The sequence below is a fragment of the Carettochelys insculpta genome, chromosome 2 (genome assembly GCF_033958435.1).
Source record: "Carettochelys insculpta isolate YL-2023 chromosome 2, ASM3395843v1, whole genome shotgun sequence".
Lineage (NCBI taxonomy): Eukaryota > Metazoa > Chordata > Testudines > Carettochelyidae > Carettochelys > Carettochelys insculpta.
The window spans coordinates 172628776-172645853 of NC_134138.1; the positions used below are offsets into that span (position 1 = coordinate 172628776).

Genomic DNA, 17078 nt, shown 5'->3' on the forward strand with positions numbered 1-17078 from the left:
ATACACCTTTATACTCAAGTATGAACAAGTTACGTGTACATTACGTATCCCAGGTACAACCCGTTCATTGTAATACATCGACTCCCCCAGTGTAACTAGATCTACCCATTAACTTGGGGATAGTGGTGGTACCATTAAAATAATATTATCCAGCATGTTCTCATTAGGACCTGTTCCTGAACGTGGGTCAGAATCTACCTGGTGCTAAGCTGTTATCTATGGTGAGTGTAGGGTACCAAGCAGGATGTGTTCGTGTGTATCATGGAGTGCTGAGCACTTTGGGATAATGTTCCGATCAGCCCTGTCTCTGCCAAATTCCTGTGTGCAGAATCTACCTAACTCACAGTTTTTGCTTTAACTCTGTTATTCAGGCTTGAGGTGCTTTAGCTAGGCACTGACCATTGTTTTGGGCCTTCAGCCTTACACCAAGCCTGATAGTCAGGCCTTCTTATTACTACTGTACTTTTCCAAGTGAAGCCAGTCTCAATTTTTAGACGCCTAAATATGTGGCTGATTTTAAGAGCTTTTTTCAAATGTGAGTTTTTTTCCTTAGGTTTTTCTGATACTGACACTCCAAACACCGGTTACAATGGATGCTGCAGAGTTCCGTAAGCGAGGGAAAGAAATGGTGGACTACATTGCAGATTACTACGAACAGTTAGAGAACAGACAGGTTTATCCTGATGTTGAACCAGGGTACCTGAGACCCCTCATTCCAGACGCTGCACCTCAGGAACCTGAGAGCTTTGAGGATGTCCTGAAAGACATTGGAAGGATAATTATGCCGGGGGTAAGGATGTCTGGAAAACAGAGTTACCACACTTTGTAAAGCCTGTGGGTGAAAACCTGGCCACAGTGAAATCAATAGCAAATCTCCCATAAGGCCAACATTGCACAAACCACTTGACACAGTGAACGTATCTATTCTTATTAGAAATTATCACTCCTGTATATGTACTTCAAATGGGCCTGTTCTTGGAATTAATCTTCTGGACCCTAGATGGGACTTTCATTTTTATGTGACCTATTGTTGATATGCTTTCTACTCTAGAAAAGAACAGGAGAGCTTTTACAAACTAAGATTTTTATCCCCAATATTCAGTACATAAAACACTTTGTTTGAATTTCTTGTTTAAATGTCAAGACTCTCACATGGCTTTTCTTTTTATTACTATTTCTCACCTATTTTGGTTTGTTACCTTACTCTCATAAATGGTGGCTTTTCCACCATCTTGTAATGCAGATGGCTCCTATCTTAATATCACCTTCTCGATAAGGGAGAAATTGACAATGAAAGCTATGCAATTGGCAGTGACTCAGCTTACTCCCTTATTCTCTTTTGCTGTTACCCCAGTCAGAATTGGTTATCATTCTTCTTTCAAATCTGAGCTAGTTTCTCAAGGTCTCTGGGTAGGCTCAAAGGTGAGCAAGTGGTCCTTCAGCTCATGGCTACACTAGAGTTTTCACAATGGCACTGCAGTCCTCTAATGTAGATGCTCTAAGTTGATGGCAGAGATGAGTTTGGCCTTTGGCTTAACTACTCCAGCCTCCAAGTAGCAGTAGCTTTGTCAATGGGAGAAACTCCCCCAACAATATAGTGCTGTCCACACCAGCGATAACATCAGTGTAATTTATGTTGCTTGGGGATGGAGAGGAGTTTATGAACACTGCCTGGGTAACATAAATTATTCTGACATAAGCTATAGTGTAGACATAGCCCTAAATCAGGGATTTCCCCTTGTGCTCTTACACAGGAAGTGAACTGGGGTCACTTCTGAAACGTACACAGCCTCCTGTGTGATAAATTAAGTTTTTGTGACTGTTATGATGCTAAACATGGAACCAATGTAAACTTGATTAGTCTGTGTATTCCTTTGATAAATTTGATCTCTTCATTGACCAGTGTAAATGTTTGTCCATCATATGGGCTTCATCTGAACTGATTGCTGTGGTGCCAAACCTGACGGCCTTTCATAAGCAAAATTTCCACTAAGTTCAGTAGTAGTCTTTCTATTAAATTCAGTAATCAAGCCCTAAACATAGCTGAGATGACCATAGCAAAACACACTACGGGTGCATCTACACTAGGAACAAACTTCGAAGTTAACGTCAAAGTTGCACACTACATCGAAGTAGCGAGCAGAGAGTCTACATACATTTTTCCCCTACTTCAAAGTCCTTACTCCATTCCTAGGAATGGAGTACTGCCCTACTTCAAAGTTTAACTTCGAAGTAGTGTGTGTGTGGACACTCTACTTCGAAGCTGCTTACTTCAAAGTAAGCGACATCGAAGTTATTTTTGTAGTGTAGACACAGCCTATGAGTAACAGAATAATGGCCAAGGTGTGGAACCTTGGCTACTAGTTACCCATGTTGTTTAGTCTCTGGTCCCTATATTGAGCAATATAATTATGTGGATGTGTAGGTTTAATCTGATATATGTGCTGTGGAACAGATGCTCAAATGGTCACCAATGATTTCAATGCCAATGGCACTAGCTGCAGCTCCTTCACAGACTTTTTATATAAATAATGAAATTTAGAACTGTTCAGGAACAGGAAAGTCCATTCCATGAGAAATTTTGAGATTTTGAAAATTGTTTGTTTGCCAATTTGAAACACAATAAAATACCTTCAAATTTTCTGCAAAAGGAATTTTCAGAGTGTTAAGTTTTGTTAAATGTTTCATTCGGGCTATGATTTTTTTTAAAAAAATTGAATAGCATAATCTCAGCTCTTAGAAAATTTCACCCAAATCAATATAGTCCTATTGAAATTACATTTTCTGATTGAAAAGTCCATTGAATGAAATGTTAATGTTATTTTCATCACAAAAATGCCATAGTAACCGTAACTCTGCATTACTTGTATATATTAATGACAAATGTCTAACCAAACACTGGCCAAGATATTGTTGTTGATCAAATCCAGAATAATAGAAATGGGCTGTACTTTCTTTAAACAGAGACGTATGTAACATTTGTGGCTATTCTGGGAAGATTTGCATCAGTTTCTGTTTGTTGTTAGAATTCTTTTTAATGTGGAGAAACAAAATTTACATCTCATTTACCTTCACTTCTCAGCCCTTCTCCACCTAAAATCTCTGAAACTCCTAGCAATAATAGTTGGCTTTATAGATGGTATTTTCCAAGAATAGCAACAAAACACCTCACAATCACTGTATTCGTTAACAGATGTTTTGGAGCATAAGCTTTTGTGGGCAAAGACCCACTTCATCGGATGGTCTTTGCCCATGAAAGCTCATGCTTCAAAATGTCTGTTACTCTATAAGGGGCCACAGGACTTCTTGTTTCTGAAGACACAGACTAACTCAGCACCCCTCTGATACTTTCCCTGTATTTATGTTACCCTTAGGCCAAACTGAGACACAAAAAAGTAAAATGACTAGGTTGAAGTAATGCAGCTGGTCAGAGGCAGAGCTGAGAATAGAACCCAACTGCGCTCACTCCCAGTCCCATGCTATTGCCACTGTAAGAATAAGATGTATTTCTGCATGTATTTTGATGGGTATCCGAGGAGATCCCCTGCCATACAGACTTTCCATAGGCAGAAACATGGAAATAATGGCTCCACTGAAGACTTTAGATTGGCAAAAATCAATGGCAGGATATGATAAATGTAAAATACCTGTTCCCCTCAACCTCCCCACAACAGACAGTCAGCTTCTTTGAATCAATAAAGGGTAAACCTGGCAACATTTTTATATTAGCTAAATTGGAGAGTCAATTTCAATGGAGAGTTTTCTATATCTGAGCCTGGCTATTTCTTCCACTTAAAACAAATCTCTCCCCCTTTATTGTGGCCAAAAGGATCAAGTTCAATGGTAGATGCACCTGCACAACAAGCCAGGGTTTAATTCTTGTAACATATAACCTTTGTAGAAAAGGTAGAAATAATTGTCTCTGATTGGGGACAGGGGTAGTGTTGTTGCATGGAAGGCATTTGCAGCAACTGTTCTTTTCTCAACCCTTCTAGCATTGTTGTTGGTCACTGTGAGTCTGACAGTAAAACAAACACCAACTCTACCACATTCATTGTGAAAATGACATAAATGTGTCAATATCCAGGAGGTAGCTTCTGCAGACACACCTTGGCATTTTGCAGCCTCACTGGGGTTTAAATGATTGTCCTTCTTTTCACTCGGCGGCACAGTTAGAATCTGCTGTGTTTCATCAAGTAAAAGGCACACAGCTCGTAGGCAGTTTAAGTTGATTAACCGAAGATGAATGTCATGTCGTTTTAAGGCTCACACAGGATTATCACTTGGGTGATAAGCACTTGCGCTGCTGGCTGATTATGAATGTCCCCATGAATCTGAGCATATGAGTCTGAGGGCAGTGACTATAGGAGTTTTTTTCTTGGAAGGAGGGAGCCTTTCACTGGAGACTCTATGGCATCCTTTCTTCGTAAAATTGTGTGCAAACCACTAGAAAATAACTTACATTAATACCATGCAGAGCTCCTGTGTGTTTTCCTGAAAGCCTGCAAATGGGCAATACAGTTTTGTACATACCAAGTATTTTTGGGAAGGCTTATAACTCAAGCCCCTCTGGTCCCTCTGAAAACCCTTATTTTACCTGTGATCAGCTAGAACCTAGGGAGTGAGATTTCTGTTTTTTGTTTTTTGTTTTTTGAGTGACTAGACTATGGAATATTTAAATTTGTACTGTGTATTTCATGACAGATTTATCCCCTGCTGGAAAGGGATTAGGTGATATGATTGGTCTTTCACTTGTTTAAGTAAACCAAAAAAACCCCAGCCCTGTAGCACTTCAAATACTAACAAAATAACTTATTAGGTGGTGAGATTTCAAGGGACAGACCCACTTCTTCAGAATTTTCCAGATCTGAAGAAGTGGGTCTGTCCCACGAAAGCTCATCACCTAATAAACTATTTTGTTAGTCTTTAAAATGCTGCAGAACTGCTTCTTTGTTTTGAAGATACAGACTAACTCAGCTATCTGTCTGTGACTATTCTTTAAGTAAGTGTATTTATGGCTTGTTGCACAGCTCTTTATCCTTTTCAACAAATCTCCTCCCATGTAGCTGTTGAGTTGCATTTTGAAGCAACTTTACCCGTGAGACAGTTAAAAGCTAGGAAATTAAGGCTGTAACAGAGCAGGAACTTAAGACAAGGCATCGCGGTGCTGCTCTTAAGTGGTGGACTCGGAAAATACTGCAAGCATACACTGTAAATATTCTAAGTGATCACTGTCAGAAAGGCAGGATCCCTTCTTTCTGCAATAGGTGAGATCACAAAATGTCAGAGGTTTTGAATGCCCCAGTACATGCAGCTCTAGAAGGACTCCTTTGTGGCTTCTTATGCTATAATTGCAAAGTTAAAAAAAATCCTGATTATTTTCAATAAACAGTGAACATCTAAAAGCCCAGAAATGAAAAATTCATATCTAAATAGCAAACAATATATGATCTGAAAACATGGGACAACTCCTTCTAGCATCCTCCAGAGAGAAGGTTTGGGAGTGAAAGTCAGGAAGACAGTGGTACAAACACTGTGAGGGGAAAAAAAATTGTGAATGTCCTTCAGTAAACCTGTATCACATTACAAATCGTTGTGCGTGCACTGTTCTTAAAATAGGCATTACAAAAAGTATGGTCTGAAGTTATGTATTAAGGACAGTCTCGTATTCACATGCATTGTGGCTCTTGAATTATCAAGCTTTTAACCCAACTGGAAAAAATGGCTCTTCTTACTATTTTGGTTGCTGACCCCTGCCCCAATATGACACAGCGTGGGTCTAATTTTTCTCAAGATATAAGCACCCTCAACTCCAACTCAGGTTGAAGGAATTCTTAAACGTGACCCTACATCATTTATCTGATTTGGGTGGCCCTGTGCAACAATATTTGCAATGCCCTCTAAATCCTCACAAATTTAGGCAACTCCTATCCACCCATGATCATGTCATTAATGATGGTGCAGGCCAGAGGATTTGCCCAAAGTAAAGTGGGATTCTTTTTCATGTAGAGTGAGTTTTTGAAAACTCAAAGGATCAAGCAAAGGGATTACAAGGAAGGGTGAGTCTCTACTTCCAGCATTCTCCTGTTTCATAAGTAGAGCCCACAGAGGTCAGGTGTACTTACCAACATTTAAAAACAGTGTTTCTGAAGAATACCAAAGTACTTTGAAAACACATAGGACTGTAGTATTGTACCTTACTCATTTGTAATTTGAACCTAATAAGATTTACAGTTGTAGTTCCCTATATCACATAAACTAGTATAGGAATTGCTAGTGGAGTATTTATAGCGGAGACATAAGTAAATTGTTAATTTGGTTTCTGCAAATAATATGCCACTGTGTTTTCCTATACAGCATTAGCTTCTGAGAATGTATATGTTCTGGCGACTGTAAAATTAACTTGAATTAGGTCTGTGGTTTGTTATTCAGAGGTATAATAGTGTATTTCGTACCTCCAAAGTTGCTTAAGTTTGTAGCACGAAATGGTAGTACTAGCTTTGAAGTCTGAAATGTTTGAATTTTTATTGCTACCTTTAGGGTACGGGGTGAGAATTTTATGGACAGAAACAAATGAGGGAAACATTTTGCTCCTCAAATTTATAATGCCCCAACCAGGGCTAACTGGAAATGTTGTTGGTAGTCTCAGCAGGGAGGCCAGGGAATTAATTAGTAGATGGTATTAATTTCTCTTCCACTCCTAGAGGGAAGAGCTGAGTCACATTGCTGGGGCACTGTGAAAAGCTCTAATTGCCCCTGCCCATGTTGTTCCTGTGCTGGAGTTACAGAGAGGAATTCAGTCTTCAGGGGCTTTCAGAGGCACTAAACTCAACTGAGATTTTTCTTTCAAAATTAAGGGAGGAGGGAAAATAACAAATGGTTCTTTTCAACAGCTAGGAAGGGTGAAGGGCAAATATCTCTTTGAAAAGGGGAACACAAAGGATCTGGGGAATTATAGATGAGTCAACCTAACCTCAGTACTCGGAAAGGTGCTGGAGCAAATCATTAAACAATCAATTTGGAAGCATATGGAGGACAGTCAGTACAGATTTGTCAAGAACAAAGCTTGCCAAACCAACCCAATTTCTATTTTTGGCAATGTTACTGGTCTAGTATGATATATTGTAGAAAATGAGGTCTAGATGAAGTTGGTATAAGATGGGTGTAACCATTTGTGGGGCAGGGGGGAAGGCACAATCAGCTCCAATAAGGAGTTGTGTCACTGCTTGATCTGGAACTATGGATGCCTTAAATACTCTCCTGCTGTGGCTCCCAGCCTGGACACCAACAATGACCAGACAGACATGCAGTATTCTGAGTAGCTGTATCTGGGCAGCCTCCTTCAGTGCTCCAACATCAGCAGCCTGTCACAACACACCAGTTCCATTTTGGTTTCCACCCGCCTTGGTTTATACTTGGGCAGATGACCCCCAAGCACACCTCTAATCCCAAAATTCCCTAAAATGGTTTGCTCTGGAGTGTTTAGCCTTCTCCTGAACCACTCTAAGAAGGAATAAATCCAGGTACTCCTTTCATGAGTCAGTATCCTCAGCTTGCCACTTTAACTAGAGTTCCCAATTCCTTCAATTCAAACACAGCACTGGATTCATTTACATTAAAATAAAATGAGTTTATTGACAACAGGACCTAAACGATGCCAAATAAGAAAAAAAAAGATGGTTAAAAGTAAACAAAAGAGAACCATGCATCTAAGAATCTAAAATTTAATTTAGCAAGGCAGATGCTTTTTTCAGATTATTTTCTGTCCAGCATGGCTGGCTGTCTATTAGTTAGGACCTTCTGCAGAAGCATGCATGGATGATTTCCTTTGTTGCCTTAGGTGAAGGATAAAGATGGACTCTCTCCATGTCCATTATATTCCCAAAGAATTGTGTTTGTTCTCAAAGTTAGGAAGGTCTCCTATGTATTCATTCTCCAGTATCTCCAAGGTATGCAGGAGTTTAGCTCAAGACAAGCCCTGATGGTTTAGCTTTGTTTATGGCTAATATGTTAACTGATATAAATGCCTTTCCTTTGTCTAGAACTAACCTGCCCTATCCTAAGTTGTCTAAATATTTTCTAGAAATATTGTACAGAGGAAAGTTGTAACTTCATGTATAAGTTGGACACATACATTTTACATTAATGACCAATGGGGTGTTTGTTTTCAAATGCTACCTTAGAAAACATATTTTGTATAAAAATCATTGAAGTTAAGTTTGAATACAGAAGCACTTAGGATCACACCTCACCCATACAAAATGATAGAAGGATGAACCCTTAACTGAACCTTATGAAGAGGGTCAGAACCCCCCTGTCTAGACAAGGCATCAGCCACAATATTTTCTTTCCACTTAATATGTACAATCTCCTTGTCATATTCTCGGAGCTTAGAATTAATGCCTTTGGTTCTGCGTACTCAGAGCGGGGTGAAAGGAGATCCCAGAACTTATTGATGTGCCCTGTCCCAGGCCTGGTGTCTTTAACAATGGGGAGGTGGCTCTAGGTAGGTGGAAGGGGTTGGGCTTGGAGCAGACCCCCTCAGTCAGTCCTTCATGGCCAGTGGCTAGGAGCCCAGGGGCTCTAGTGGAAAATTGAAAAGCTCAGGAATCCTGGCTGCTGCCACAGTGGCCAGGAGCCCCAGGCTCTTGTAAATCACTGGGCCCCAGGGCAGCTGCCTATTTCTTGATCCCTGAAGTTCTTGTTAAAAGGTAGGGCTGTCACTGCTTGACACTGTGGCACATCATTCCTTTTCTGTGGCTGCGTCTACACAATGAGATAAAATCGAATTTAAAGGAGTTAGCTTGGCATTAAATCATCACTGTCTTCACTGTAAACACCATTAGATCTATTTAATCTGCTCTAATGTCGATAACAAAATGTCAATATTAACGGAGGCCATATAGTGTCAATCCCGAGTTTAAAATGTCGAATAAAGGCTAGTATCAGAGGTAGCCGAGTTAGTCTGTCTTGAAAAAACAACAAGAAGTCCTGTGGCACCTTGTAGACTAACAGATATTTTGGAGCATAAATTTTCGTGAGACTCATGCATCTGATGAAGTGGGTCTTTTCCCACGAAAGCTTATGCTCCAAACTATGTGTTAGTCTATAAAGTGCCACAGGACATCTTGTTGAATAAAGGCTAGTGTGGAGGCACCGTGTCTTTCATTTGAATTTATTAGTCTCCACAACAGTCCTGTATGGAGCCCACAAAGCTGTGCGCTGCACCTGACTCCCAGCTCCCTGCTACTAGCAAGAGCCAAGAAACTGACCAGGGCTGCAATACTGTCAGTTTCCCAGGTTCCACAGGTTGGGGAAGCTGGGACATTGACCAGGGCTGCTGTGCTGTCAGTTTCCCAGGTTCCCCAAGCTGCAGGGATCTGGGAAATTGGCAGCAGCGCTACTGCAACTGGCTCCCAGCTCAGAATGTGGGGCTGAGGCAACTGTGGTTTAGGTTCCCACAATGCACTGCTGCAGCAGTTGATGTTTGGTGATTTCAGTGTGGAAGCAATATGTCAAATTTGCTGGGAGCCTACAGGAAGTGAGGATACTCAAAATCGAATTTAATAAAACCAGCATTATAAAATCGATTTTTAATAAATTCAAATTTATCTTGTAAGTGTAGATGTAGCCTATGACAGTTCCTTGCTTCCGAAAGCAACAAAATGTCTTATTACTTCTCCTAACTCCTTTAAAACACCACCTGGCCAAATGAATGATGCATCTCTATAATGTTCAAATGTTTTGTCAAAATCTGGACTGGCCATAAAAGGCTTTTCAAACAAAAATTTTCTTGTCCTGATCTTTACACGTTTAACCTTCCAAAAAAAAAAAGAGGGGAAAGGAAAAACCTGATAACAGTCTTTAAATACACAAAGGGCCATTATAAAAGGCATTTTGATGAATTGTTCTCCATGTCCACTGAATAAAGGACAAGAAGTCACTTGCTTAAATCTGCAGCAAGCGAGACTTAGGTTAAAGATTTGGACAAATTAACTTTCTATTTATAAGCATAGCTAAGCTCTGGACAAGCTTCCAAGGGAGGGCGTGAAATCCCCATCACTGGGAATTTTTGAAACAGGTCAGATGAACACCTGTCAGGAATGGTCTAGGTTTGCTTGGTCCTGACTGAGTTTAAAGGGCTGGCGTGGGTGACTTCTTAAGGTCCCTACCAGTCCTACATTTCTATGATTCTATGAAGCCCAGGTCTTTGAAGCCATATCCCTTCCACACTTCGTAATCTTCAACATTTAGCCAAAACAAGACAGTTTGCGGGATACCGGTCATACCATTATGATGATTAACAGTGAAATGTATTGTCTACACAGGTGACTCACTGGCACAGTCCATACTTTTTTGCCTACTTCCCTACTGCCAGTTCCTTCCCAGGTCTTCTTGCTGACATGTTGTCTGGTGGCATAGGATGCGTGGGCTTCTCCTGGGTAAGTTTATCATGGCCGATGATGTTATGCAAAACAAAGGCCAATCCTGCAAAGACCTAAGCATGTGAATACTTTTACCTGGGGGTAAGCAGATAGGACAGAAGTCAGTGGGGCTATGCAGATAGGCGAAGTTACTCCTAAGCATAAATGTTTTATATCAACTATGTAATTACTGATAATGGCAAACTGCCACTTACAAAAACATTTTATCCAAAAGATGGGTGGGTTGATAATTACAGGAGGGGGAAAACACTCTGTCTATTCTCATTTTCTAAAAGGACACTAAGGCTGTATCCACACAGGCATAAATCTTCGAAACAGCCATATTTTAAAGATTACTAATGAGGCGCTGAATTGAATATTCAGCACCTCATTAGCATTAGGACGCTTCCGGCCGCAGCAAAGCGTGCAGGTCAGCGTGGCTACATGAGGGTCCTTTCAAAAAGGACCCCTGTGTAGCTGCGCCGAGCTGCACGCTTTCAAGCGCCATGGCCGGAAGCATCCTAATGCTAACGAGGCGCTGAATATTGAATTCCGCACCTCATTAGTAATCTTCGAAATGGCCATTTGCATGGCCATTTTGAAGTTTTGGGCTAGTGTAGATGTAGCCTAACAGTTACAACAAGGAGGTCCCTTATGATCATGATATCCTATTTTTTTAAGAAAATAATGTTGCTATGTGAAAGCATGTGAGCACCACACGGCTGCCACCAAAGCAATTTCTCTTATGATTACTGCCAGGCTGTTCTCCCAGCAAGCCTTCTCCACTTCCCGCTACAGGTTGCACCTCCCTGCATGGTCGGGGCTGGCTAGTCCCAAACAAGAAAATTAGCTGAACTGGGCAGGTTACTGGCCTCTGGTCCCCACTCCCACAGCAGACACCCTGCCTCCCCCCCCACCCCCTGGACTACTTGCACAGCTGCTGTGTAGAGGGGTGGACAGACTCCACTATTGGCCCATGCTTGTCCCCATGCAGGGAAGACTCTAGCCCCAGCCCCACACTGCCCCCCCATGGGGCTACTCCAGCTCCAGCTCCAGCTCCAGCTCCTTGCTACCTCTCCCTGCAGGGCTGCTGGGGCGCTCTGGCCCTGCCCCCAACCCCATGCTGCCCCTAGCTGGGCTGCTGATGCTGTTACCACTGGCCCTGCATGGCCCTCCTGCCCTTAGACTCCTCGGCACTAGAATCCAGGAGCTGGATCATGGAGTTTGCTGGATCAGCGGGTGCTGGTTTCATGAGATGCAACCAGTTTTAGAAGAACAAGGAGATAAGGGAACTTCCTCATCAACAACCAACTGGCTGGGCAGGTGGGACGACTCCTCGCCGACATTCTCCTGCTCCCGCTGCAGTTTGCTCCCATAAGCTGCACAATGTGTCCGGTTGGGCAAAACACAGGAGCACAAATGAGCTCCCCTACTCTAGGTGGAGGGAAATACTTGTGGGTGTCTCCAGCATAGGTCTGTGTTGAACACTCAGCCCAGGCTCTGAGTCAGGTTTGAGCCCAGCCTCACACAAATCTGTCTAACTCAGGTTAGCGAGAGCTCAAGGCCCAGGTCATAGGCCTCTGCTACAGGGCACTGCATGAGCCCCACTAATGGTGCGTCTATATTACATAGCTTTTACTGGCACAGCTGTGTTGATGTGGCACTTTTGCTGACAAAATACCTCCACCCACAACGAGCGGATTTTGCTTTGTGGGCAGGCGAGCACTCCAGCCAATGAAGTAGCCCTCATGTGTGCCTTTGCTGTGGCAAAACCTTGTCTTTCATAGGGGAGACGAGGTTCAGCAGCCATGAACAACAAACATTTTGTCGAGCAAGTGCAAGTGTAAACACAGTCTAAGACTCAGGTTCAAGCCTTTTCATTGTGCAGAGCAGACTCATGCCCAAGACAGGAGAACTGTGTTGTGCAATAAGGACACATTAACACAGCAGCGAGACCAGGCTCCAGCAAATGTAAACTCTAGTTTACAAGGCAGTGGAGATGCCTCCAGCATGTAGGGCAACCATATCTCCCGGTCCCAGATACAGGACAGGGAGATATGGGGACTAAGGGCAGCTCCTCCGGACTCCACCAAGCACCAGGGAGCCGGGAAGGAGGAAGCAGCCTCCAGCGCTCCCCAAGTCTGAGGGAAGCAGCAGCCCCCAGCGCTTCTCAGGAAGTGGCAGGGAGGTGGCAGCCACCCAGGCTCAGAGAAGTGACCTATGTGCTCTCCAGCCAGCAGCCGGGCCTGCACAGCTGCTGGCAGAAAACATCAGTGCAGGGAGAGCCCAAATACAGGACAATGAGTCCCTTTTAAAAAATACGTATGGATGCCTTTTTTATGTCCCAAATACAGGACCATCTGGCCAAATGCAGGACAGATGGTCACCCTACCAGCATGGACTTGTAAACTCTGAGTCCACAAGCCCGGTTGCCAAAGAGACATGCTCAGAGACTAACATTTGGCAACAGCTGGTAAATGTTAAATTTTAAAAAGCAAACCACTGTATTTGGTTTATTCCTTTGTTTTATTTTCCACTATAGGCTGCAAGTCCAGCTTGCACAGAGCTGGAGACTGTCATGTTGGATTGGCTGGGAAAGATGATTAATTTGCCTGAAGAGTTTTTAGCCAGTAAAGATGGAGAAGGTGGAGGAGTCATTCAGGTAAGAAGGAAAGAGACAACAGACCGTGCAGTGAATGTGCATGTCCTCATTGTTTAGTAAAACCTTCAAACCAAAGCGCTAGCAATGGGAAGAGTGAAATGTTCCCGGTGTATGGAACCCCCTCAGATGTAGAAACAGAGATGGGCTGTATGAATGAGCATTCACCTTTGTTTAACATAACACAACACAGAGAAACTTTGCATGTGATTAGTACTTACAACTATGGCCTTGCCTTCCTTACCCAAAAGATCAACCCACTCAGCTTCAATCTTTTGGGGTTTGATTTTGGTCACCTGGTAAGGACATGGGAAATTGACCTATCATGGTCAGCACTCAATCCCTCCACACCTCACTGTCGCGAGGAGTAAGGGAGGTTGATGAGAGAAACTCTCCCATTGACCTTCCTCAGTGAGGATGGCCAGATAAGTCAATTTTAGCTACACAATTACTGTGTTTAGACTTGTGTAGCTGAAGTTGTCTTATTTTCCATGTGTAGACCTGGTCTAAGACACCACTATAACAAAGATAAATGTCTTTCTGCTCCCAGGGAAGGCAGGGGAAAGTTTCCCCTTGATTGCAGTGGGAGTTGGAAAGGATCCCAATTCACTGACAAAATTGTGCAGCAAATGTTCCTCTAATTTAGTATCCACGTGTAATCTCTTGACCACCACATTTCATAGAATAAGTAGGAAAAAAAAAAAACAACCAGTGTCGTAACATTTTCATTGTCCAACACAAGGGGGATTGTATTAGGAAGCCTGACCAAAAGTATGGTCTTTGGTTTTTTTGTATATGATATTTAAGAAGTGGGACGCTGTTGTTTTAGTAAATGAAGCTGTACTAGACAATTGTCTCTGTTCACATGGGTAGCAAATTTGTGTGTGTAACAATATGCAGGGGTCTATGTGAGTCATATTGTCACTGTTGAATATGTGAGATCAGTCCTAGAGTTGCTATCTTTAGTTCAATCAAACACCAAAGTAAACATTACCCTTTAGCCCTCTTTGCCTAACAACTCTCACTCTATCTGCACGACATCCTGACCACGTGAAAGGCAATGGTACTAGGATATGAGCATGACTGTCCCCATTGTGCTGTTTGTTCTGTTTTCCTTCTCGCTGTACATCCTTACATGGTGAATTTATATTCATGGGCAAATTGACACTGAGGGATTAAATTATTAACTTGGCAAAGTGAGGGGAGCACTGTGGTTTAACAAACTATGTCTTGCAGTCCTGTAGCACCTTAAAGACCAATACATTTATTTATTAGGTCATGAGCTTTCGTGGGTAAGATTGTATTAGACCGGGAATTTTAATCAACCCCCTTCTCTTCACTGACACACTGTGTGGCCTTAGGCAAGTCACTTATTCCACCTGCGTCTCACCGTGATGAAGTGGTAAAACTCAGAAGTCCTGTTTCCCATCCTCCTTCTACACTTCCTCCTGGATATACAGACTCTCCGACAAGATCTGACCTATGAGGAAGGATTGTTTGTCAATAAGAAAGTGAACTGGGAGTCAAGAAATTTGGGTTCACTTCCTGGCTGTGACACACATTCCCTGTGCCTATCTATATCTGCACAGTGCCATAAGCTCGAAATAGGCGATTTCGGCATGTGGCACTGTCTGAATGGTGCCACATGCTGAAATAAAGCCCTGCTTTGAGCCATCCCTGCACTCCTCATGCGCTGCTGGAATAGCATGCCCGTTAGCTTGCAAACTGTTCTGAGACAAGGGGCGCATAGCTTAGATGCGGTCGCTATTTTGGGACACTGCTGTATCCCAAAGCAGAGCCTGCCGTGCAGCCATAGCCTGGATGACCTTGGGCAAATCACTTAGGGTATCGCTAGTCTGGAGCTAGACTCACTTGTGCTAGCTTGCTAAAAATAGTAGCATAGTTGTGGCAACATGGCTAGGTGCCAAAATACCCTTCTTGGGTTACAGATAGAACTGTACTTATCCTGTCCCACTGCAGCAGCCAGTTCTACAACCCACCCGTATATGGTAACTCTGATGTGGACACTAGCAAACTGACATCCAAGTGATATGAGATTCCTAATGTTTACACAAACTATTTTTAATAACACAATAAAACCCTGGCATGTCAAAGGAAGCAGTTTTCATTGTAGCTAACAGAAAGACCAAAAAGGAATTTCTTGCTTAGTTTATTTCTCTGAGATGTGATTGCAGAGGGAAAGCGAAAAAATAGGGGGGGTTCTGTTTTATTTTTGGGTTTTTTGAGGGGGAGGGGTATTTTTCCCCCTTTGGGGTTTTAACCTTCCTGTATCTCAAATATTTCATTCAGCTTCTCCATGAACATTCTACTCTGATGTGAGATCCCACCTGTATATCTGAAATTTAACATTTACTGCACTATGTTTAAAAAATGGCACTGGAAATCTAGCTTTAGCCTAGCCTGTGGAAAGCCTCATACAGCTCCACAATATCAAAACAAAAAGCAGTCAAGTAGCACTTTAAAGACTAGCAAAATAGTTTATTAGGGGAGCTTTCGTGGGACAGACCCACTTCTTCAGACCAAGTGGGTCTGTCCCACGAAAGCTCACCTAATAAACTATTTTGCTAGTCTTTAAAGTGCTACTTGACTGCTTTTTGTTTTGATAGTGTATAGACTAGCATGGCTTCCTCTCTGTTACTATAGCTCCGTAATAATTCAGATTGTAATAACTTTTTCCAACATTTAAAAATCCAGACACCTCTATGGCAACAAATTGTGGGTGTTTTGTCGATGATGGTTTTAAATGAAGGTGAAATTGGTGAAAGTGAAAGATGATAAATTGACGGCCCTGGAGGCATATTGATTATAACACTGGGTATAGAGCTGGTTGGGAGTCTTCTCTTTGAAAGTACGTAGCCATGAGATGCAATGTGGCCAGGGACCATGGCACTAGAGGAGAATGGAAGCATGAGGCACTTGAATTACAACTTGTGTGAAGCACTGCATCAACTCAGGGGTTTACACAAATGCCAAACCCGCATGAAATTAGGTGTTTTCACTCAGTCCAACAAACTGAAATAAGCCATTTTGCTCCAGGAATGTTAAAATGTTTTATTTTGGCAGGACATGTCAAAACAAAGTGTTTTGAACTGAAATTTCCATTTCATGAAAATATTTTGATATTTCAGTGGGGTGATCCAATCTGAGGAAAGACACACGGGGAACATATTGGCCTGTCTCCTGGAATGGAGTTTGCTATTTTTGCCACAGTCTAGCTCCGTGGTTCCCAAATTACGTTAGACCGGAACATTTGCCATGAGCTCTGGCAAAGTGTTCCACCATTGAAACTGAGTAATGGCAGTGTCTTCTCCTTTCTCATGGGAAAAAATAAATTTTGGGATGGAATTTACAGTTTTCTGGAAATGACTATACAGTAAGCAATTTTGTTTTGTTAATGTCTGGTTTCATTATTATTTGTTGAGTTACATTTACCTTACAATAACTTACTTAATATTATTATGAAATATTTTCCATTAGTAATGTTCCTCATAGTTAATATAATGATGTGAAAAAGATAAAGTGGTCCACAGAGAGCACTGTGATGTCCAAATATTCCATGACTGGAAAAAGTTTGGGAACTGCTGGTCTAGCTGGTAGACACAGCAACTGTTCAACACCAGGCAGTAATACTACATGTTTACTTTAGCTATGGGAGTGGAGAACAGCTTGAAGTTGAATTTATATGAGGATTTTGAATCCTGATGATCACCACTAAAGCTCTGTGAAAAGGTTCGCTTTGAAATTCACTCAAAAATATGCAATATTTTCTTACGGACTGTTTCTAAAATGGCCTGCTGTTGTCCAGGGAAAAAAAAGCACCAGAAGTATACCTAAGAGTCCACAATATCTGACAAAGAAAAGCAAAGTAGAAAATCCACCATCAGGAGATTTTGTTAAGGAAATAAACATGATTTGAATAAATACACTTTATGGAATAAAATGAAATAGGACGAAATTGAAGCTGTTTATAATTG

General features: G+C 42.0%; 1 protein-coding gene across 1 annotated transcript in view; it reads left to right on the forward strand.

The window, feature by feature from the left end:
• The first annotated feature begins 589 nt into the window (after positions 1-589).
• Positions 590-17078, forward strand: part of DDC (dopa decarboxylase) — a 75321-nt gene continuing 58832 nt past the window's right edge. The window contains exons 1-3 of the mRNA XM_074985478.1: positions 590-790; positions 10329-10442; positions 12967-13086. Coding sequence (XP_074841579.1) covers positions 590-790; positions 10329-10442; positions 12967-13086 — 435 coding nt within the window. The remainder of the gene's footprint in view (positions 791-10328; positions 10443-12966; positions 13087-17078) is intronic.